The sequence below is a fragment of the Trametes versicolor genome, assembly GCF_000271585.1.
Source record: "Trametes versicolor FP-101664 SS1 unplaced genomic scaffold TRAVEscaffold_16, whole genome shotgun sequence".
In the NCBI taxonomy this organism is placed as follows: Eukaryota; Fungi; Basidiomycota; class Agaricomycetes; order Polyporales; family Polyporaceae; genus Trametes; species Trametes versicolor.
The window spans coordinates 126,031-146,453 of record NW_007360336.1 but is presented as its reverse complement, the minus strand read 5'-3'; the positions used below and the strand labels follow the sequence as shown (position 1 = coordinate 146,453).

The 20,423-nt window shown below is 57.6% G+C and overlaps 8 protein-coding genes across 8 annotated transcripts; 3 read left to right on the top strand and 5 right to left on the bottom strand.

Moving 5' to 3' along the window:
• The first annotated feature begins 276 nt into the window (after window positions 1-276).
• On the top strand, window positions 277-2,212 carry TRAVEDRAFT_75537 (uncharacterized protein). Its single transcript, XM_008047101.1, has 9 exons — window positions 277-540; window positions 597-609; window positions 669-861; window positions 921-975; window positions 1,034-1,116; window positions 1,170-1,545; window positions 1,605-1,705; window positions 1,768-1,846; window positions 1,901-2,212. Exons 1-9 carry the CDS (start codon window positions 286-288, stop codon window positions 2,063-2,065), a joined length of 1,320 nt encoding a protein of 439 aa, XP_008045292.1. The 5' UTR covers window positions 277-285; the 3' UTR covers window positions 2,066-2,212.
• A 4-nt stretch (window positions 2,213-2,216) lies between these two features.
• On the bottom strand, window positions 2,217-4,064 carry TRAVEDRAFT_67573 (uncharacterized protein). Its single transcript, XM_008047100.1, has 8 exons — window positions 3,901-4,064; window positions 3,797-3,839; window positions 3,457-3,736; window positions 3,274-3,388; window positions 3,032-3,215; window positions 2,858-2,963; window positions 2,676-2,777; window positions 2,217-2,616 (listed from the first exon to the last, which is right to left on the bottom strand). Exons 1-8 carry the CDS (start codon window positions 4,049-4,051, stop codon window positions 2,473-2,475), a joined length of 1,125 nt encoding a protein of 374 aa, XP_008045291.1. The 5' UTR covers window positions 4,052-4,064; the 3' UTR covers window positions 2,217-2,472.
• A 265-nt stretch (window positions 4,065-4,329) lies between these two features.
• On the bottom strand, window positions 4,330-6,126 carry TRAVEDRAFT_67572 (uncharacterized protein; the record flags this gene model as incomplete). The annotated part of the gene is made up of 8 exons (XM_008047099.1): window positions 4,330-4,704; window positions 4,771-4,878; window positions 4,947-5,052; window positions 5,107-5,299; window positions 5,358-5,472; window positions 5,534-5,807; window positions 5,863-5,905; window positions 5,964-6,126. The coding sequence occupies 8 exons, from the start codon at window positions 6,124-6,126 to the stop codon at window positions 4,534-4,536; spliced, it is 1,173 nt and encodes a 390-aa protein (XP_008045290.1). The 3' UTR covers window positions 4,330-4,533.
• A 1,315-nt stretch (window positions 6,127-7,441) lies between these two features.
• Window positions 7,442-9,786, bottom strand: TRAVEDRAFT_175892 (WD40 repeat-like protein). The gene is made up of 8 exons (XM_008047098.1): window positions 9,632-9,786; window positions 9,402-9,573; window positions 8,917-9,350; window positions 8,713-8,859; window positions 8,101-8,655; window positions 7,852-8,042; window positions 7,667-7,797; window positions 7,442-7,611 (listed from the first exon to the last, which is right to left on the bottom strand). The coding sequence occupies exons 1-8, from the start codon at window positions 9,776-9,778 to the stop codon at window positions 7,505-7,507; spliced, it is 1,884 nt and encodes a 627-aa protein (XP_008045289.1). The 5' UTR covers window positions 9,779-9,786; the 3' UTR covers window positions 7,442-7,504.
• Window positions 9,787-9,892: 106 nt separating this feature from the next.
• Window positions 9,893-12,149, top strand: TRAVEDRAFT_156878 (signal recognition particle protein; the record flags this gene model as incomplete). Its single annotated transcript, XM_008047097.1, has 9 exons — window positions 9,893-9,970; window positions 10,027-10,194; window positions 10,253-10,351; window positions 10,407-10,752; window positions 10,803-10,911; window positions 10,962-11,210; window positions 11,260-11,665; window positions 11,728-11,857; window positions 11,917-12,149. The coding sequence occupies 9 exons, from the start codon at window positions 9,893-9,895 to the stop codon at window positions 12,066-12,068; spliced, it is 1,737 nt and encodes a 578-aa protein (XP_008045288.1). The 3' UTR covers window positions 12,069-12,149.
• A 326-nt stretch (window positions 12,150-12,475) lies between these two features.
• TRAVEDRAFT_136559 (polyadenylate binding protein) lies at window positions 12,476-14,648 on the bottom strand (the record flags this gene model as incomplete). Its single annotated transcript, XM_008047096.1, has 6 exons — window positions 12,476-13,849; window positions 13,904-14,098; window positions 14,153-14,246; window positions 14,301-14,352; window positions 14,408-14,484; window positions 14,545-14,648. 6 exons carry the CDS (start codon window positions 14,646-14,648, stop codon window positions 12,476-12,478), a joined length of 1,896 nt encoding a protein of 631 aa, XP_008045287.1.
• A 1,151-nt stretch (window positions 14,649-15,799) lies between these two features.
• TRAVEDRAFT_75531 (scamp-domain-containing protein) lies at window positions 15,800-17,848 on the bottom strand (the record flags this gene model as incomplete). Its single annotated transcript, XM_008047095.1, has 11 exons — window positions 15,800-15,985; window positions 16,047-16,088; window positions 16,150-16,282; window positions 16,331-16,348; window positions 16,401-16,449; window positions 16,500-16,518; window positions 16,570-16,594; window positions 16,819-16,863; window positions 16,928-17,111; window positions 17,174-17,377; window positions 17,842-17,848. 11 exons carry the CDS (start codon window positions 17,846-17,848, stop codon window positions 15,932-15,934), a joined length of 780 nt encoding a protein of 259 aa, XP_008045286.1. The 3' UTR covers window positions 15,800-15,931.
• Window positions 17,849-18,462: 614 nt separating this feature from the next.
• TRAVEDRAFT_32245 (uncharacterized protein) lies at window positions 18,463-20,343 on the top strand. Its single transcript, XM_008047030.1, has 7 exons — window positions 18,463-18,494; window positions 18,563-18,804; window positions 18,857-18,949; window positions 19,007-19,542; window positions 19,602-19,681; window positions 19,732-19,929; window positions 19,981-20,343. The coding sequence occupies exons 2-7, from the start codon at window positions 18,670-18,672 to the stop codon at window positions 19,998-20,000; spliced, it is 1,062 nt and encodes a 353-aa protein (XP_008045221.1). The 5' UTR covers window positions 18,463-18,494; window positions 18,563-18,669; the 3' UTR covers window positions 20,001-20,343.
• The last annotated feature ends 80 nt before the right edge of the window (window positions 20,344-20,423 follow it).

The window sequence follows — 20,423 nt, the reverse complement described above, 5'->3', positions numbered from 1 at the left end:
TTACTGTAGTATCTCTTGCTCGCATTTCTCTGTGTACTGCTAGACCGTGTATAACAACTCTTCCACAAGTCGCCGTCGAGTGCGAGGCACAGTGGATGCGCTCGGAGTTAACGGTCCGAAGAGTCGATCGTATGTAGGCGCCCATATTGCGTCAGCGCGCTTGCCGATCCATGGGCGCATTTGGATCGCACCCGCGGTCGCAGCTCGAGCCTGTCCTCTTCAACCAGGCTCTCTCCAAAGCCGCAGCGGTCCACCCCCTCTCACCCTTCCCTCCTTCCCACCACCATGCCGGAGAACGGCGAGACAGCGCCCCTCCTCGGGGAGAACATCCCCAACCTCGCGCGCAACGCTAACGCTCCCCCCGACAACACTCGGCGCGCGGCGACGGTTCGCGCCATCACCTATGGCGTACTCACCACTGCTTTCGTCGTGGCACTCGTACTTTTCCTGTTCCTATGGGATACATTTACCGGGATCGGAACTCTGCCGAAGGATCCGCACAAAGCTGCCTTGATAGTGCTCAAGAACGCCCCCGTTATCGTGAGCACTATACCCCGCTAGGAGTGGTCTGGCGAGCACTCATTCTTATTCGCTAGGATGGCCACATTGGTTCGTACTTGGCAGTCCATAAATTCTCTGCTTCAGCCTAACGCGCGCGGCTCACGCAGATCTCCCTATCCTTGTTCGTGAGCTGTTCGCGAACAACGCGTCTGCGGTGGATCTGTCCAAGGAGTTCCCCGGGCATCTCGACATTCCTCGCCTGGCGGAGGGCAAAGTCGGCGGCTTCTTCTGGTCTGTGTACGTCGGCTGCCCCGGGCCTGATGAAGGCGACGACTTCCTGAACGCAACTTGGCGCGTCCGGTACGTTCGCGTGACGTGTATGGAGTCATTTCCAGGTTCTCATTAGTACCATACTACAGCGATACCTTGGAGCAGATTGATATTGCGAAGCTGCTGATCAACAAGTACCCCGATGTGAGTGTATATGCTGATATACCCATACTTTCAGTGTTCACCTGTACCCTCCCCGTAGACGTTCAGCTATGCGCTCACCTCTAAGGACGTCAAGACCGCAATCAGCCGTGGCAAGATCGCCAGCCTGCTCGGTGTGGAAGGGTACGTCGCTTTCCTCCTTCCGCATTCACCCAGCATACTCACCCCCACCCCAGCGGCCACCAGCTCGGCAACTCGCTCCAAGTCCTGCGGCAATACCAGGAGCTCGGCGTGCGCTACGTGACGCTCACGCACGCCTGCCACAACGCCTTCGCCGACTCGTGCGGGATCCAGCCCGGGCTCGAGCCGCGCTGGGGCGGGCTCTCCACGTACGGCCTCGCGCTCGTCGAGGAGCTGAACCGCCTCGGGGTGCTCGTCGACCTCAGCCACACGTCGGACGACACCGCGAAGCAGGCGCTGCGGCACTCGAAGGCGCCGGTGATTTGGTCGCACTCGTCGGCGCGCGCGGTGCATGATGTGCCGCGGAACGTGCCGGATGATGTTCTTGAGCTCATTGGGACCGGGCCGAACCAGACTGACGCGGTGGTCATGGTATGGTCAGACTGTGAGAAGGGGTCGGAGATGAGCTGATTGAGAGCTTCTCGCTCTAGGTGAACTTTGCGCCGTACTTCGTCGCGCCGCCAGGCAAGGCCGATCTGAACGCCGTCGCGAACCACGTCGAGCATATAGCCAAGATTGCTGGAAAGAAACAGTAAGCAGCCGCGTTCCAAGCGCGCGGTAAATGGCAATGGCATTGCTGAACTTGCGATACAGCGTCGGACTGGGGAGCGACTACGACGGCATCGGGGACACGCCCGTCGGCCTTGAGGACGTCACGAAATACCCCGACCTGGTGCGTGATATCTAGACGAACGCTTCGACTCGCGAGCCTGACGTGTTGTGATAGATCGCCGAGCTGTACAAGCGCGGCTGGAACGCCCAGGAGCTCGCCGGGCTGACGAGCGGGAACCTGCTGCGCATCATGGAGGGCGCCGAGCGCGTCGCGGCGGAACTCCAGCGGAGTGGCGCGCAGCCCGCCATGGCGCGGTATGACAAGAGGACCGACCTCTGAGGAGTGGTTGTTATTTAAGTGAGGATATGCCCTCCAATTGGATAGCAGGCGGTGTGTTTTTGTTTTTCTGATCTGTGCTATGGTGTTGGATCCGTCTGGTATCCCCGATGTACTATCATGTATGCAGGGCAATAACATCGGTTTGTTAGGGTATCGTTAAGCTGAAGGTGCGCGGGCATCTACCACCGCGCTGATCTAGCAAGGACCAAACCCGAAGTCGAGCAGGGATATTGCCACAAGCGAATCATAATATCGAGGGACGCATAAATATCATCGATCAATTGTACAAGAAGCAGAGTCCTCTACTTTGTTCATGGCATGGAAGCAAGACACAGTTAATGACGAGCCCAGGGGTGGTCCATTAATCCCCACATGTATAGAAATTGGTCCTGCGAATCGTCATCCGCTCACAACACCGGCTCGTTCTTTTCAGCATCATCAACAGCAGCTAGCGCGTCACATTTCTCCGGGGCAGGGATGACTGGATCGCTTTCGGGATTGCGTTCCTTCCATATCTTCTGCACCAGCTGGGCGATCCCAGGGTAGATGACCTAGCAATATATCATGCGTATCATTCACCAATAACACTTGAGTTCGAAGAGGGGCGTACCATGAGCGGGACGAGGAGCGCATCGCCTGCGGAGAAGAAGGCATACTGGAGGACCAGCATGTTTGGCCCAGGGCGGTATGCGCCTCTCAACAAATACCACCCCTGTGTCGAGCCAGAACGCAGCATGCCAATCAGTTTATGAGCACGACCGAACGAAAAGTAGCCATTGTTGGCGCACGCACCCTGTTCACGCACATAGGCAGTACGAACGTCACAACCACCCAGTAGGTGAACTGACCGCGTTTGGGACCGTCCTTGAGGAACAGCTTGAGCGCTCCGCGGTTCGTCCTACAATATCCCAGCGGTCCGGATGGTGAGCGTGGCGGACTTGCACGGTGTAGCAAGCAGTTGCGTACCAAAAGTAATGGACGATGAGCAGCAGCGCTACCGCGCTCGTGAGCTGCAACAATCGCGTCGTGGTGGGGTCTATCCCTTTCGGGTGGAATATCTCCCAGTGGGTAGAAACCCTCAGAAAGGTGGCTCCAGGGACCACGATAGGGTCCGGGCGGCAGACGCGCTTGACGTGCATGACCGCGGAGACTGTGGGGTCAAGTGAGGTGGGCGCACGGCGTTGGCGGTGACGCAGACGGCAACATACCACAGGCCGCCACGAGCGGGGCGAACAAGAGCAATCCGGTCACCGCCCCTAGTCGCTTAGCACTGAGCAGAAAGACGACAGCTGCGCCGCAGATCACCGCGGCGTGCAAGATTCGCTATAAAGTGTGTCCATGAGAATATACACCGCAGCTGTACCACCCAGGTTTATGGGGGAGACACTCACGTCAGAAGCTATCAACGCGGTACCGACGCAACCGTTGGCCGTGTACTCGGGCTTGCTGTTCCAGAGAGCATATGCCATTGTTTTTTCGCATTGCGGGTCGTTCGCGCACGCGGAGATCCTTTCCGCCAGAACGCCGATGTCGAGTATGCTGGCGCGCATCAAAGAGTACGTTTGCGCAAGCCTAGAAAGAACCGCGAGCCATACGGTGAACTGGGACAAGCAGTCCGGGAGGACGGTGATGAGAATGAGTGCCGTCACACCATCTCTCCACTTTCTCGAGCTGCCAGGGAGGTATTAGCATCGGGCGGGTACCGGTGAGCGTTTCATCATAGGCACGTACATGACGATGTACAGCAATGCAACGGCGATAGATGTGAATAGACCTAGGGAGGTGGGTGAGCGTGGCTTCCCAAGGGACGATGTGATCGAAGCTGGAGAACATACCAAGTCCGATGGTGCGTGTCACCAGGTCTATTATGTTGTTCCTGACATCGAGCCAGTGCCAGTTCAGACCGGTGTTGCGTCTCTCAATGGCCGAAGCGGCATCGTTTATGATACCGGACAGTACATCGGAAGGGTTGAACGCGGAGGACATAGCGACGAATGGGCGAAGTTGGCTGGTTGAGGGCGCGAGCTGGTACGGCCGCTTATGAGATTTATACCACGACAGATGGCAACAGCACTGCTGCGGGCCCAGTGCGAACTCGTCTTGTATCGCTGATACTAGACGGTTGTATTAGTGCCACATGGTCGTCGAGGTCAGAGCCGTTGGCAGGCACAGCATCGCCATCGGCATGCGGTGGCAGTGACTCTGACTCGCCAATTGAATTCGGCTCCGAGTCTGCATGCAGGTTAATTGTATATGTGTTGGCAGTCAAAAGTGTTTCCTGTTACATATGTGTGTCGTAGACAGTATTGTTGACCCACGGGGTTGAAAAGGCATCTGGGTGACATGTTGACAACCGATGCTTCCCTAAAAATGCATTAAAGCGACTATATACTAACCCAAGAGTCATCCAAGAACTTCAACGATCCGAGGAGGGGTGTATCTGAGCCTCGACCTCGAGCAGCTAGACATCAGTTCGTCAAAGGGGCCGTTTCGTTGTTTTTGGTATCATCAGGCAGTGCGGGAGACGGAGTAGAGGCTGGTGTGTCGGATTTCTCCTGCGCCGGCGTGTCTTCACTGTGATCTTCAGGGGTGCAATCCCATATTCTCTGCACAAGGAGTGCAAGACCAGGGTATACCATCTAAGAATGATGCGTAAGGTTGTATAATGGTCCGAGCGCAGCGATGTCACGGCGAGATGGACCTACCATGAGTGGGACCAGGATCGCATCGCCGGCGGAGAAGAACGCGTACTTGAAGACCGGCATATATGGGTCCTCCTCTGCGTTGTACGCGCTGCTCAACGAGCGCCATCCCTGCACGGATCATGAACCAGCGCGATCAGAGACGACCGGGGAGAACGCGTCATGACGGGCGCACGCACCTCATTTACGAGTGCGGGTAGTATATATGTCATCGCCAGCCAGTAAGTCCATCGGCGGCGGGCATCAACGTCGCCGAGTTGCACCCTGAGAGCATCTCGGATCCCCCTGAATGTGCCATCATGAGCAAACAGGCGACTGACATCGCACAAACCGACGCACCAAAGATGGTAGGCGACGAGAAGCAGTGGCATCACGCGCGTAAGCAAGGCCAACCTCGCTGTGGTATCATCGACCGGTTGCGGATTGAACGTTTCCCAGTCAGACCAGTCGGCGGTGGTGTATTCGATATTGCCGTCCTCGCCCACGACAGTCTCGGGCAGGCATGCGTTTCGGACGTGCATGACCGCGGACACTGTAAGCCGCGGGTCAGGTCAGCTTTAGATGTCGATGCGAGCGCAAGATTTGCATACCGAAAGCCGCTATGAGCGGTGCAAATAGGAGGGATCCGGTCACGAGGCCGAATTTCTTCCTGTGCAGTAAGAAGACCGCCGTAGTGACGCAGACTACTGCTGCATGCATCATTGGCTGCGAGGTGAGCGTCGCATTAGCAGATTGGACTGCGTGAGTATGCTATAGTGCCACTCACGTCTGCGGCCATAAAAGCTGTACCGAAACATTTATGGGATGTGTACTCGGGCTCGTGGGTTTCAGGGGCGTATTTATCACCGCATTGGTAGCTGTGGGTGCAAGCGGGGATGCTGACCGCCATAGCGCCGATATCGAGGATGTTGGCATGCATCGCGGCGTACATTTGCGCCAGTCTCGAGAGCATAGCGAGCCATAAGCCGAGTTGAGACATGCAGTCCGGGAGGACCGAGACAAGGATAATGGCCGACACGCCATCTTTCCACTTTCTCGAGCTGCCGGGGCGTTTTAGCATCAGCAATGCCGACCGATTTGAGTACGGAGACCTACATGACGATATAGAGTGATACGACGGCGATGGCAGCAAATAGTCCTGGGGATCATCTAGTGAGTGTAGCTTCTGAGGACAGCTGGCCCTCCAGAGTGCATACCGAGTCCGATTGTACGCGTCACCACGTCGATTATGTTGTTCCTGACATCGAACCACAACCACTCCAAATCGGTGTTGCGGTTGCTGATGCCGCGCCCGATTTCACTTACTTCCTCTAGCAATACATCGAAGTCCGGGGGGGCGTCGGGGTCGTAGTAGGCCATCGCCGGGGTAAGGGATAGTGCAAGCCGTGTGCACTCTCTGCCAGGGACTTATAGCGTGATTGATGGCAACAACGCTGCGGGTTTAGTTGTGAATGATTTGTTGTACTTACCCTTGGTGTGTCGATTGAGTGTGTTCCTCAGAATCCTCTGGGCAAAGGCCGCAGAGCCTAGACTCCTGGGAGACAGCACAGCTTTAATCGTGCCAAGACATAGTGCCCCTGAGCGAGTGGGGCCGGTGGGCAGATTGTATCCGTCGAGCCCTGTCAGTCAAGCCGGCAGCTAGCTAAGAAGATTCTCAGCCTCGAAGACAATTGCCGTTAGAGACACACCATCTAGACATACGCAGCTTATTACAAGAAACGATCGCAGTCACACAACGTTTACGCCCAGCATCCAGCCAGAGCCGCCGCTCATTCTGAGTCATTGTTCTGAGCAGGGCTGATTGAGCACGACGACCTTCTCGCCAACCTGACCTCGCACGAGCCCACTGCGCGCACCCTAAGTATGCGCTGCGGCCGGGTTCTGGCCCTTCTGGTACCACCCAATCAGCTCGCGCATCTCCGCAACCCCGTAGGCTCCCCGCACGTCCGCCCTCGCATTATCCGCCCGGAATGGTGAGCGACCGCGCGAGCGCGTGCAGCGGCGAGTCCGGGGTGAACTCCGGGTGCGCAGGGCGCGGGAGGAACCCGCCCAGCGTGCGCAGGATCGCAGAGGGCGTGGGGAACCCTGCGGGGGCCTTCGTGTGGATCGTCGCGGACAGGTCGAGCAGCGCCGCCACGGGGGAGATGATCCGGCGCAGGTGCGGGTGGTATATGAGGGCTGCGTGCACGCGTCAGCATACCTTTGACTGCGGACAGGGGCAGGGGGAGGGACGTACATGGACGGATGTATACCCCACGGAACCCTGGGGTCGCGTTCGTCATTTGCTCGATGCCTGCTTCTGCCTCGCGCTTCGTCTCGATGTATCCGGTAGGAATGACTGGGCGACCGCAGTCCTCTGCGGAGAGGTATATGAACACGCGGGGGCCGTTCAGCTTCGTCTCTTGTTTCGACTTGATGAACGCGTCGCACACGGTCAGCGCTGCGTTGCAGACAACGTGAACAACGGAAGACGTTCATGCATGGGCGCGGACGCGAATATGAGAGCAACGCGGAAACAACCAGTCAGCACCCATGGCGCAAGGCACAGCACACGAGAGACTGGACGCACCAGTGTCGCGATTAATCGCCGCATATGTCCCCTCCTGCCGCTTCTCCTCCTTCTCCAGCGGGTCCGCGGACGCGCTGGCGGCCTTCTTGTGGACAGAATAAACTTGCGCTCAACGTTACTATTATGGTACAACATAGCATATATACATAGCAAATACATGTCGCCGAATCAAGACAGGTGCTTGACTTCATGCACGAAGACGGTCTTGGTGTGTTCTCCATGCCACCCCCGGTTGCTGCTGGCGCTGACAAGGAATCTTGCAGCGGGATCTACCACTGCATTCAGAACGTCAGAACTCACTTCGAGTACGCAGCAATTTCAGATACGTACGCATTTGTGAAACGAACCCGCCATGGTGTCCCGGGATAATCTTGAATTGCACGCCGCTCTTCATCTTTCCGTAGGCATCTGGTTCTCCGGCTTCCGCGACGTTCCAAAGACGGATGTTATCCGTAGACGCACTGCCCATGCTAGTGAGCTTTCGCAGAATCCAACATCAGGTACCAGCCACTCACCATGCCAAATGCCGGCTATCTGGGAACGCAACCACACAGGAAACTACGCCTGAGCTGAGCGGGTTCCGCAACGTCTTCCAGATCTTTGGTGTGCCGGACGCCGCACGGCCAGTCTGTCGAACGTCGTAGATCTCTACAGTCCCGTTTCGCCGTCCGACGTAGATCTGGTTACCGTCGGCAGACCAACATGCCTGCTCACTCGTGTAAGATTCCCTTGGAACTCCATGCAGTAGCGGAGGTAAGGCGTACCGACATACACCAGGGCGGTGTTTTCTCACTCATCCACAGCCGGCCCACGCCCTTCCCCGGGGCCTGCGCCCTTCTATCCCAGAGGATAACTTGGCCATCGACGTGAGCTGTCATGAGGAGGTCTGGAGATAGAGAGGCATATGTTGCGGGGTCGAGGATAGGAGGTGCGCCTTTCGGCGCTATCGCCCCTCGCCCTAGGTTCTGGCTATTGGGTTGCTGAAACCCAGACATACTGTTCGCACTGTGCGGAGGTTTGGGACCCTCGTATCCATCTGCGTCCGGCTCGTCGAAGAGGGGGTCGTAAGAGCCCTCGGACTTCGCGTCGTCCTCTTGCTTGAAGCCCTGCCCGTTTGGGCGGTGCATAGGTGCATCGTACGAAGTGGCATGATCATCCCGTGGGCCTCTCATGGGTATGGTGAATTCGCTCCCGGGGGTAATGTCACCCCATTGGCTCTGTATGGAGTTGGTGTTCAGCGGCCGCACCGCAACTGTTGCAAGTTGCGCTCCATGAGCTGAGAACCTTCGAGCAATCTGACCGTTGTTGAGGTCCCAATGCTGTAGATGTATGATGAATAAAGTGCAAAGAGGTTGCAGAGACCACAAGAAACTTACAATGGCTTCCCCGTCCCACCCAGCACTGAAAAAACTCTTCTCGTCGTGTGCCAGAGCGAGCGCAGAGACGGGCCCTCTATGTCCGGGCATGACATGACATAACCGGCCGGGACTATGTCGTACGGTGAATAGTGAGACATGGCCTTGCTGAACAAAGACGTCGTAAGAACGTGGCCCGCGAGTATGAAAACAAGGAGTACGTACGTCTGAGCCCGAAAGGGCCCACAGAGCGTCCGACTGCATAGCCAGACTGTACACAGGGTACAGTGAAGTCTCCCCGGCCGCCAATGTATTGTCTGGGTTGATGACAGGGAGCGCGTTCTCCCACCAGCACCTGATTTGCCCCGCCTTCATGATGCCTTCAATCACCCCACAATGTTGCCTTTGAGGGGCCGTCAGAAACACCTTCCCGTTGACGGCAGAGAACAGGTCATAGTCGCGAATATAACCGTCGTCGGACCCAGTTATGAGGTGTGTCATACATGGGGTCGACGCGAGGGCGTGGGTGGCACACGGGTGTGGAATTGCGCAGATAGCCTCGACGGTGAACGACCTTGGCCACCTGAGACCTGACAAGAGCTTGGTTCGGCGAAGCTGGGCTGGCGATGGCGGTCGTTTCTCTGCCTGCTGTTGCGGTGCTGTAGAATGAGGTTGAGCTAGCGATGAAGAAAGGGTGTGGCTTGACTCACCGTCTACAGTTATAGGAGACTCGGTGTCTGGGGAGGGGGGCTTGCTGCCAGGCAAGATTGTCTCTTGTAATGTCTGCGTGAGGACGCGCTCAAGATCCTTGTGTGCATGCACGTCCTCATCATCCCCGTCGTCATCGTCAGAGCCCCCGTCAGACGACTCAGAGTCGGTATCCTGAGCACAAGTGTCGTAAGATATTGACAGAGGGAGCGAACACGAAGGCGCTACTCACCTCCTCCCCCTCACTTCCTTCTGCCGCGGCAGCAGCCGCGAGATCACCCTCTAGCGCATCAAGGATGTCTTCATCAATGTCCTCTTCTGCGTCGGACCCGTTGTCAAAGTCGAGGTCGTCGTACTCCTCGTCCGAGTCGCTGGCCATGGTCGTCGCAGGACCGAACGCGATCCATGAGTGATCGAAGTCAAGTGACTGCTATAGCCGCTTTCGCACTCGACGCGAGCGGGACTGTGGCGCGCACTCCGCTCATCTCCTACCATGGTGCTCGCTGACCTCGGCCGCAAACTCAACGCGGCGCTCTCTTCTCTCAACCGGGCATCTGTTATCGACGACAAGGTCATCTTGGGATACTGCTGTTGATCCAATCGGCGTCTCATTGGAGTTTGTTGTAGGTCCTCGATGCACTGCTCAAGGAGGTCTGCGCGGCTCTCCTTGAATCCGATGTGAACGTCAAACTCGTCGCACAACTACGACAGAAAGTCAAAGCGAAAGTCAAGGCAGCTATTGAGGGTGGTGCGGACAAGGGCAAGGAGCAGAATCGACGGAATGTGGTCCAGAAGGTATGTCAGACTCTTCGCACTCTACCAGATCCTCGCGCTCAAGGCTTCCCACCGTCAGGCCATCTTCGATGAACTCGTGGGGCTTGTCGACCCAGGCGTTGAGCCATACAAGCCCAAGAAGGGCCAGTCCAATGTGATCATGGCAGTTGGTCTACAGGTGCGTCGACTCCGGTCACTATCCTCCTGCAGCGCTGAACTCCGCCATTTTGCAGGGCAATGGTAAAACGACAACATGTACCAAGCTCGCGGTGTACTACCAGAAGCGCGGCTTCAAGTCATGTATTGTCTGTGCCGACACTTTCCGTGCTGGTGCCTTTGACCAGACCCGGCAGTCAGCAACCAAGGCCAAGGTCGCGTACTTCGGTTCTTATACCGAAACGGACCCTGTCTCCATTGCGGCGCAAGGTGTTGCGAAATTCAAGAAGGAGCGCTTCGATGTTATCATTGTCGATACATCCGGTAGGCATAAGCAGGAGTCCGAGTTGTTTAAGGAGATGGTGCAGATTGGGGAGGCTGTCAAGCCAAATATGACGGTCATGATCCTCGATGCCAGCATAGGTATGTCGTATAGGCCGCGAAGTTGTCCAATTCATCTCACAATCTTGTAGGTCAGGCGGCCGAAGCCCAAGCTCATGCCTTCAAGGAGAGTGCTAACTTTGGGGCCATCATTGTCACCAAAATGGATGGCCACGCAAAGGGTGGAGGTGCTATATCTGCGTAAGTGCGGCCTACTCGTGCGCATCCTGGTGATGCTCAACGTCTTTTAGCGTTGCTGCGACAAAAACACCAATCATCTTCCTTGGTGTGGGCGAGCACTTGCATGACCTCGACAAGTTCTCCCCACAACCGTTCATCTCCAAGCTACTCGGCATGGGTGATGTACAAGGCTTGGTCGAGCACATGCAGGACATGGCAACACAGAACCCCGACAAGCAGAAAGAGATGGCAAAGAAGCTCGAAGAGGGCAAGCTCAGCATCCGGGACTGGCGAGAACAGATCCAGAACGTCATGAACATGTACAGTCGTCTTACCCGATCCAACGTACACCCATTGACCCTCACCCAGGGGTCCGCTCTCCAAGATCGCCTCCATGATCCCCGGCCTCCCGCAAGACATGCTCCAAGGCTCCGACGAAGAGGGCTCGCTGCGCATGAAGCGCATGATCTACATCACGGACAGTATGACCGCCGCCGAGCTCGACTCGGATGGCGCGCTCTTCATGGAGTGGGCCAAGGACGGGAAGCCGACGGGCCTCACCTGGCGCGTCACGCGCGTCGCGCGCGGCAGCGGCACGAGCGTGCGCGAGGTCGAGGACCTCCTCTGCCAGTACCGGATGATGGCGAACATGGCGAAGCAGGCCGGCGGCAAGAACGGCTGGCTCTCCGCCATGCAGAAGATGCAGGCCGCCGCGGGCGGGCGCGGGCGCGGCGCGAACGGCATGCCCACACAAGCGCAAATTCAGGCGATGCAGGTGTGTACTCTCTGTTGCGCTGCGCGAGATAAGTACTACGGGAGCTTACGCATGTGAAACAGCGCGCGATGCCCCCGGGCATGCTGCAGCAGATGCAGCGCCAGATGCGGAGCGGCGGCGGCATGCAGGAGATGATGAAGGCCATGATGCAGGGCCAGGGCGGTGACCAATTCGACATGGAGGAGATGCAGCGTGAGTGCCCCCTTTCGTGTTGCGCGTTTCGACGACTCCGGTGCTGATCCGACTACCAGGCATGATGGGGCAAATGGGTGGTGGTGGCTTGGGCGGACTCGGTGGGCTCGGGGGTCTGGGAGGCCTCGGCGGAGGTATGCCCAACATGGGCGACATGATGAAGATGATGGGGGGTATGGGTGGGATGCCAGGAATGGGCCGTGGCCGGTGAACGCCCCTGCCTGTATCATGCGTTGGATACCTGCGTCTTGGGATAGACATGTACGACACTTGTAATACTAGCAAACTTTCCCGGTTGTAGCATACTCTCATGTGCGGGCGATTGCGCACAACCACCAGCCCTGGGCACGCCAGCCGGACTTTCATGGTACAACCATCATCATTGACAACGTGAATCCCCTAGTACTATAGTATCTGCAGTGATATCGCCTCTGTTCCATATCGTACGCCATACAAAGGAACGACCGCCACATAACCCTGCCCGCTATAGCACGGAGCGAGACAGAGGAGCAGAAAGAAGAGGAGAACGTCGGGTGATGGGAAAGAGGACGGGGGAGGGTGGGGGCGGAAAAAAGCTACAACATGTGATATCAAAACAACAACGCGACGGACTCTTCCTTACTTGCCCTCTGCGGCGAGCTTGTCGTTCTGCGAGAACTCGTGGAGGACCGCGAGCGCCTCGTTCACCTTCGTGTTCATCGAGTCGGGGGTCTCCAGGAGGTGCAGCAGCTCCGTGTTGTCCATCTCGAGCAACATACCGGTGATCTTGCCCGCGAGCTCGGGCTGCGACTGCACGATCTTCATGTAGATGACCTCGCCGAGCATCTGCTTCTGCTCCATGGGGGAGGCGTTGGCAAGAGCCGCAGCGGTGATCGTCGGCACCTCGCCGCCGGGGGCGGGACCCTGGCCGGGGGCAGGTCCACGAGGGGGCTGCTGCTGGGGGCGACCAGGGGCAGGGCCGCGTGCCGCGGGGGGCTGAGCGCCAGCGGGCGGGGGACGGGCGGCGGGGGCTCCCTGGGGACCAGCGGGGCGAGGAGCCGCGCCGTTGGCGGGAGGGGCGTTGGGGTCGGTGGGAGGGGGAGCACGGCCAGCCTGAGGGGGGCGGGGCGCACGGGGGTAGCCAGGCATGCCGCCGTAGGCCTGGGGAGGGGCCTGACCGTAAGGCGTCGGGAGGGGCATCCCAGGGACCTGGCCGTTGGGAGCGTAGCGGGGGCGAGGAGGGAGCATGCCGGGTTGGCCGTAGCCCATCATGCCGCGACCACCAGGGGGAGGGTAAGCCCCAGGGCCGGGAGGGTAGTACATGGGGCCGTTGATGTAGCCACCAGGGATGCCAGTGGCAGCGGCCTGCTGCATGCGGATCTGGTTGCGCTGAGCGATCTGACTCTCCAGCTGCTGCCTGCGGACCTCGCGGCGCTGAGCGAGCGAGACGTAAAGCGGCTTGGTGCCGATCATCTTGTTATTCATCTCAGCGACAGCCTTGGTGGCCTCGTCGGGAGAAGAGAAGCAAACGAAACCGAAGCCCTTGGAGATGCCCTTCTCGTCGCGCATCACCTTAGCACTGGTGATGTTGCCGAAGGGCTCGAACTCTCCGCGGAGACGCTCATCGTCGATGTCGTCCTCGAGGTTCTTGATGTACAGGTTGACGCCCTGGTACTTGCTCATCTTCTCCATCTTGGCCTGCTCGTACGACCGGCGGAGCTCCTCCTCACGCTCAGCCTTCTTCTGGGCACGGGCAACGAAGAGCTTCCTGCCCTTGACGTCGCTGTCGTGGAGTGCCTCGACAGCGGCGTGCGCCTCCTCGTGCGTGTCGAAGTTGACGAAACCGAAACCACGGCTCTTGCCCTCATCGTCGACCTGGAGGACGGCGGAGGTGATCCTGCCGAAGGGCTCGAACAGCTGGACGAACTCCTCCTGGGTGACCTCGGGGTCGACGTTCTTAACGTAGATGTTCGTGAACTGGTTCTTCATCTCCTCGATCTTCGACTGGCGCTCCTGAACATCCAGTCAGACATGTGTTTCTTGTGATATGGTGATAACGGAACGTACCTTGCGGGAGATGTGGTGGCCGACGTACACCTTCTTGTCGTTGAGCAACATACCGTTGACGGCCTTGATGGCAGTCTCGGCGGCCTCAGCGGTCTCGTAGTGGACGAAACCGTAGCCCTTAGAGCGGCCGTGCTCGTCGGTAGCGACCTTGCAGGACAGGACGTTGCCGAAAGCAGCGAACGTGTCGTGGAGGGCCTAGGATGACATGCGTGAGTAATTTGGACGCGAGATTAGCAATAAGCGTATTACCTTGTTGTCGATCTGCTCGTCCAGGTTCTTGATGAAGATGTTGCCCTGGCCGGTCTTGCGGAGAGCGGGGTCACGCTGAGACCACATAATGCGGCTATACACAAGTCAGAACGACGCATATATCGCACGCGTTTCACATGAAACGTACCAAGCGCGGCCCTTGATGAGGGAGTAGTTGAGCTGCTCCAGAGCACGCTCACCTGCAATCACGGTCAATTCGCCGGTTCACACGTGGACAAAGGGAATGTGGTTTACCGTCTGCGGCGTTCAGGTAGTTAACGTAGGCGTACCCGAGCGAACGACGAGTGACAGCATCACGGCAGACGCGAATGCTGCGGCCCCAGCAGTCAGTCGATCGGCCCTCCGATAAGACCTTTGCGGACGCGACTCACCTGGCCACAGGGCCAATCATGTTGAAAATCTCGAAGAGCATGGCCTCCGTGACGGTCGGGTCCAGCTCGCCAACGTAAAGGGACGCCGAGGGGGCGGCGGACATGGTCTGCGGGGGAGGGTTGTAGGCCACGGGGGCAGGCGCGGGCACGGGGGCAGCCTCGACGACGGGGACGGCCTCCTGGGCGGGAGCGACAGCGGGGGAAGACATTGTTTTTTCAGGTATGGTGGGGGGTCGTTACTGCTTTGTGGACTTTTCTGCGACTGCGAAGGGAAGCGGAGGTGAGCCGCTCGGTCGATGTGGCCGAAATTGGACGCGCTCTATACGCACACAGGAGGCGACAGAGCAACTGCTTTTTGGATTTTTTGGTATAGGGGATTTTTTGAAGATTTTGACCTGCAGCAGGGACACGATGAGTACGACGCGGACGGTGGGCAAGCAGCATCAGGGGACAGACCTATATGATGATGGTTGGGTGAAAAGCTGAGCGCGGCGCAAACTGCGCTCTATGAAGGGATCGGATTCAGACTCCGCCTAATCGCGGCGGGCGCTAGTGCCACACATGGCACAAAAGGCGTTCCTCGCACAATGGGCGTGCTTTGGCCACGCCCGCCCACTCTCCCTTTCTGACACATCTTTGAATCAAAACGCCTTCGTTTACTTGTGAATGAGAGGCGATGCTTCGCACGCCGGACCGATTCTACCTAAGCTGCATGTGGCACGCTTAATTACTAGCTTAGTGTATTACGCTGCAGCTCGCATTGCATGACTTGAGGTGCATAAGACTTAAGTAAAGTCGTTAATATTGCATTTCCGCTATGATTGTTGTGTTTCTTACAATCTATCAAACTATGTAGACTGAAGTTACCACATAGAACATTTTCTTCGAGTCGTTCAGACAAATTTATGAGAGCTAGCATAACCCTACACATACAGGTGCCTGTCGTCGAATGCTGAAGTGGAATAAAACTAGCGTGCGCTGCGCAAAGAACACGAAATACGGAGCACGCGCGGCTATTACCTGCGCGTAGGCGGTAGCTCCGCTTCTGACTAGAACTGTTGGGGGACACCTCCTCTGGCAGTGAGCGTTGTGCCGCCACGGAAATTGCAGTCTGGAGTGAGAACGTGGAGGACCAGGGTAAAGATGGTAGACGGCAGCAGCGAGTCTTACGACGAAACGAAACCGGCGTGAAGTAACGCTCAACGTTCGGGTGCACGCTGCAACCTAACGCTAGCTGATAATCCGATTGGTAGAATCGGAACGACAATACGGGCCACACCTGATGGAATTGGGGGCAGCGAAAACATGCGTAAGTAACAACAGGGCACCGATGTCCGCGAGCAGGATAAGATTAGATTCGTCATGGCATACACTCGTCCGCCTGATCTCATCCCCGAGTGAAGTACGCCTTCGCGCCGTGTGCGGCGAGCTCCGTCTTCGCCTATGTGGAGCAAGGTTAAGCTCGCGCAAATGAAATGGCCTACGCGATGGATATAGCGCACCTTCTCGACGGAGTGTCCGGCCGCATTGTGGTGAGCCCAGATCTGACGCGACGGGGATCGTGTTAAACACGCGACAGTGGGGCGTGCCAAATTGAAAGCGTACCTGACGGTAATAGTACGCCAGTCCCACTCCCTGCACGACCCAGCCAACCGTCGCTACGGTACCCACGATAGCCGCAGGAAGGGAGGGTTTTCCAAAGGCTTGGATAGTCTGAATAAGACCTGCTGAACCGGTGCTGGATGCCAGTGAGCGTGGGCTAGGTTAAGAGAACAATCAAGGCTACCTCGGAATTCCAATGATCCTGCATGCACTCGTCAATACACGTTGGAACAATAGCGAAGATTTCGACTGACATGTAGACCGAGAACAGAAGGTGAAACCCTCCGAAGAAGAAGTACATATCTGGGAGAGAGGTCAGCAGTTGGTGCGCAGCGCAACGCGCAGCGTCTTACAGTAGTAGAGGGCCTGTTCCTGCTCGCCGTAGTTAGCAAATGCCTCCTGCCTGCCTGCAGTCGCACCTACTTTCATATAGCCATTGTAGATCGGTCTTTAGGTGTGAATTAATATGAGCAGGTCATTGTGGCAAACACAGCGGGCATCCCCGCATATTGCACCAGACAAAAGTCAGTCAATAGTTGTAACGTTGTTTCAGCACATAGTCGTGCAGAAGGCCTTGTTCCGGCACATAGTTAACCGCACCGTTCGGCTATGACACGACTTTTGTCTGGTGCTATATGCGGGGATGCCCGTCGTGAAAGGGCGTGCACCTACCGGTACCATAGCAAGAAGGACAATGGCGTGATAAAAATGATGTAGCTGAGGGCCAATGGGCGGTGAGCACGCATGTTAGCAGCACACGGGGGACAGCATGAACGCGTACCCAATGCTCGAACCAAGGTCGCTACCACCGTTGGACGAGCCGGACGCCAGGATGCAGATGCACGCCACCATGTTCACCACGAGCGTTCCAGCGAGGACCAGCCACAACTGGTACAGCCGTGTTATAAGCGGCTGCGAGGCTTGGGGTATCTCATCTCGGATAGAGTGGAAGATGAGGGGGAAGTCTGGAGTGTACGGACGCGATATACGCTAAGAGCGGAAGCAATCAGTTAAGCAGCGGACGTACATGGCGGCCAGTTGTTGCGCCCGGTCCTCCGAATGGTCTCTTGCTTCTGAGCTAGTTCCTGCTCTCTCCGCTGGAGGTCTAGCTCCCGTTGCCTTAATTCTTCTAGTCGTACGGCATTCGCGGACGCCTGAGCATCGGCTGGGTCCTCAAAGGGGTTCGTGTCGAGAGAGTGCGTAGAGGCGAACGGGTTTTCGTTAGGGTAATCTGGTCAAGCGCAGCACATGAGAGAGGATTGAAGAGCAGTCTGAGAGGTACGCATACTCATGAGTGATTACAAGGCGGAGGGAGTATATTCGTGTGGTGGAGGGAGGAGGTGAGCGTCGCTGCGCGGCAGTAGCGCCTGGTAGCGCCCTGGTCTGTGCTGGCGGTTTGGCTTGTTCCGGTTGCCGCAGTCTTCTACCGTCAAATTCAACCTCTACGAACACCTCTAGCGGCTGGACATGCATAAACTCGAGGACATCTAGCATCTCATAAACACCTAGGTCTCTGCGGGCGAGGATAACTATGCAGCAATTTCGATGCCTTATTGGCCTGTGCCGCGTGGCAGTACTGGCAGGCCGCATGGAATGCTACCGCCTGTCTCGCCGCGTAAGCGCAACACGCCTGCCTGACCTACGTCCTTGTCCTCTTTGACTCTGTTCGCATCCGACGTCTCAAGCTGGGAATACACGACATGGTGTCGGGATCGCGCTCGAAGCTTGGAAGTGTTAGGGCGCCGGACGTTGCTCGGTGCGGCGTGATATATCTTCTGAGCGAACGTCTTATACCTGCCGCTGTATTGCTTAGGACCACGTCATGGCTGGCGGGCTGCTGTGCCTGTGATGTCGAGTCGCGCGTGGCACGTTCGCCATGCTCCTCGCTGGGCACCGGCGGACGGTGATGATGCTCCGCTGGGAAATGGACAGCCCGGACGTGTCGTGAGGCAACGCGGCGCTCGTGTCTGAGGCTATTACTGGCGCTCCGGACTTTGATCTGGCTGCGGGCCCGAGTCGGAGGAGGTGCAGCGACCGACGAGTGAGGATAGGGTGTCTTGGACGGCTTGTCCTGCGTGTTTCGTGCAGACGGGGTGGGTGGGCATGACGATGCAGACATTAATTGAGGGTGGCAGATCTAGACCGGAGCGGCGCGAGGAACAAGGGTGGTCCTCGGCGGGGCAGGCAAATATTTTGGAGTAGACGCTGTGCAGCGGTTGCGGGGAACGCCGAGGGGGCAATAAATAAGATGGCGCCCGGTGGTTGGGAAGTTGCTCGTTCACCTCACGGTCTTCATCACCCTCCCCTTCCCGCCCTTCCCCCTCGCCTTTTAAGCGTGCCCGTTGACGGTGAGTCCGCCCTTCGCCGCCCATCTTACGTCTCCCCGTACTGAAGCGCTTCGCTTCCGCGATCCCAGCAGTCGCTCTCTTAAACCCCCCACTCTCTTCACCTCCACTCATTGCTCCCCCGCGTCAAAGGCTCCCTTTCCGACCGTACCCCTCCTAGTACTTCCACTCGCACACCATGCACTTCCTCTCTCTTGCTTCCATCGCTCTCGTTGCTTCCGGTGCATCCGCTATCGTGGTCCCCCGCAGCCACGTCCACCATGCTCGCCACTCTGCTGTGAAGCCCGACACGTACTACGAGGGCTACCTCGAGGTCCGTAAATTACGCGCCCACCCGTAGAGCATTTTTCTGAACAGCACAACAGAAGTACTCGACGTACCACACCCGGTACCTCGCTCTCAACTGCGAGAACGAGCACGGCAAGCCCTTCTTCGATGCGTGCTGCCACCCTCTGTTGGTGAGGATCCATCTCCGTTAATCCGCCACCGCCAATCTCATCTGACATATCAAACAGGCTACGGAGACGGTCGAGAAGAACCGTGCGCCGGAGTGTAACCCCGCTAACCAGGTTTCCTCTGCGATCTCCTCTGCGGTCTCCTCGGCAGTGGCCTCCTCCACCGCTTCGTCGGCCGCTCCCGCTGCGTCTCAGGTCCTGAGCACCGGCGGTGATGACGACGATGACGAGGACTGCGATGATGAGGATGATGAGCCCACTTCCTCCGCCTCCTCCGCCGCGCCCTCTGCAACTTCGGACGACGACGATGAGGACTGCGAGGATGAAGACGACGAGCCCTCGTCTTCCGTCGCCCCCGCGACTATGACGCACGCCGCCTCTTCCACGCACGTTGCATCCTCCACGCATGCGACGTCTACCGAGGCGCCCGCGACGACTTCGACGCACTCGGTCGCCCCCTCGACCACGCAAGCCCCCACTACCACCAAGGCAACTCCCACGACCACCAAGGCGAGCTCTACCAAGGCAAGCTCCACCAAGGCTGCGAGCACTCCTGCCGCCACCTCCTCCTCGGACAACGGCCCCTTCACCGGAAAGTGAGTACGCCGAGCGCTCACGATCAGTTCCGGCCGCTTACAGAGCGTCTTTCATCTAGCGCTACGTTCTTCTTCCAGAAAGGCATCGCTGGCGCCTGTGGCACCGTCCACCCTGACAGTGCCCTCATTGCTGCCATGCGTAAGTACTCAATCCGTTTGATTCGTTCAGTTACTTACCATCGTTGACAGAAACTGAGCGCTACGGCGACCTCAGCAAGCAGTCTTCCCTCTGCGGCAAGCAGGTGCAGATCACCAACACGAAGAACGGCAAGACCGTTACCGTCACCATCGCTGACGCTTGCCCAACCTGCGGCACCGGCAACGACATTGACCTGTCGCAGGGTGCCTTCGACCAGATCGCCACCGAGGAGGAGGGCGAGGTCCCCAGTAAGTCTTCCTGCGCATTTGCTACCTGTACATATGCTGACACGCATGCAGTCTCCTGGAAGTTCATTTAAGGAGCACGCCCCCGCGTAGCTCTCCGATTTTCTGATTCATCTTGGTCTCCGTTCCCGTCTTCTCTTTTATTGCTCTCGGGCCCGGGGCCAGCCCCCCTCTCTGCATAGCGTACCGTCTGGCTGTGATGACAACGAGGAGTTGATACGAACCTGACGACCCCGGTGGCGGAAGAATCGCTCACGCTGCTCATCATTACGATACGCCTTGTAGCTATACGTTCTCACTTTCCTGTGGAAGCCCTTGCAGGCTGTTGTCCGGTGCATATAGCTCTCTCTTATACGTAAACTTATCGCAATCGCATCTCGTGCTCTGCTGTTCATCGAATGCCACCATGTTTTATGCTAGAAGCTTGAAGGCTGTGAGTGTGGGCCCGCATGGGTGTTTGTGTAATGTCCATACGCAAGACTTCGAAGTCGGACTTG

What these genes read in the sequence shown, in the direction of transcription:
- TRAVEDRAFT_75537 (XM_008047101.1), top strand. Translation starts at nt 286, where the DNA reads ATGCCGGAGAACGGCGAGACAGCGCCCCTCCTCGGGGAGAACATCCCC. An exon ending in AACGCAACTTGGCGCGTCCG is followed by an intron (nt 862 to 920) that starts GTACGTTCGCGT and finishes ACCATACTACAG; the next exon opens with CGATACCTTGGAGCAGATTG. An exon ending in AAGATTGCTGGAAAGAAACA is followed by an intron (nt 1,706 to 1,767) that starts GTAAGCAGCCGC and finishes CTTGCGATACAG; the next exon opens with CGTCGGACTGGGGAGCGACT.
- TRAVEDRAFT_67573 (XM_008047100.1), bottom strand. Translation starts at nt 4,051, where the DNA reads ATGTCCTCCGCGTTCAACCCTTCCGATGTACTGTCCGGTATCATAAAC. An exon ending in GCATTGCTGTACATCGTCAT is followed by an intron (nt 3,737 to 3,796) that starts GTACGTGCCTAT and finishes CCTCCCTGGCAG; the next exon opens with CTCGAGAAAGTGGAGAGATG. An exon ending in CCCGCTCGTGGCGGCCTGTG is followed by an intron (nt 3,216 to 3,273) that starts GTATGTTGCCGT and finishes TTGACCCCACAG; the next exon opens with TCTCCGCGGTCATGCACGTC.
- TRAVEDRAFT_175892 (XM_008047098.1), bottom strand. Translation starts at nt 9,778, where the DNA reads ATGGCCAGCGACTCGGACGAGGAGTACGACGACCTCGACTTTGACAAC. An exon ending in GGGCCCTTTCGGGCTCAGAC is followed by an intron (nt 8,860 to 8,916) that starts GTACGTACTCCT and finishes GTCTTTGTTCAG; the next exon opens with CAAGGCCATGTCTCACTATT. An exon ending in CGGGTTCGTTTCACAAATGC is followed by an intron (nt 7,612 to 7,666) that starts GTACGTATCTGA and finishes TTCTGAATGCAG; the next exon opens with TGGTAGATCCCGCTGCAAGA.
- TRAVEDRAFT_32245 (XM_008047030.1), top strand. Translation starts at nt 18,670, where the DNA reads ATGCACTTCCTCTCTCTTGCTTCCATCGCTCTCGTTGCTTCCGGTGCA. An exon ending in ACTACGAGGGCTACCTCGAG is followed by an intron (nt 18,805 to 18,856) that starts GTCCGTAAATTA and finishes ACAGCACAACAG; the next exon opens with AAGTACTCGACGTACCACAC. An exon ending in TGCCCTCATTGCTGCCATGC is followed by an intron (nt 19,682 to 19,731) that starts GTAAGTACTCAA and finishes CATCGTTGACAG; the next exon opens with AAACTGAGCGCTACGGCGAC.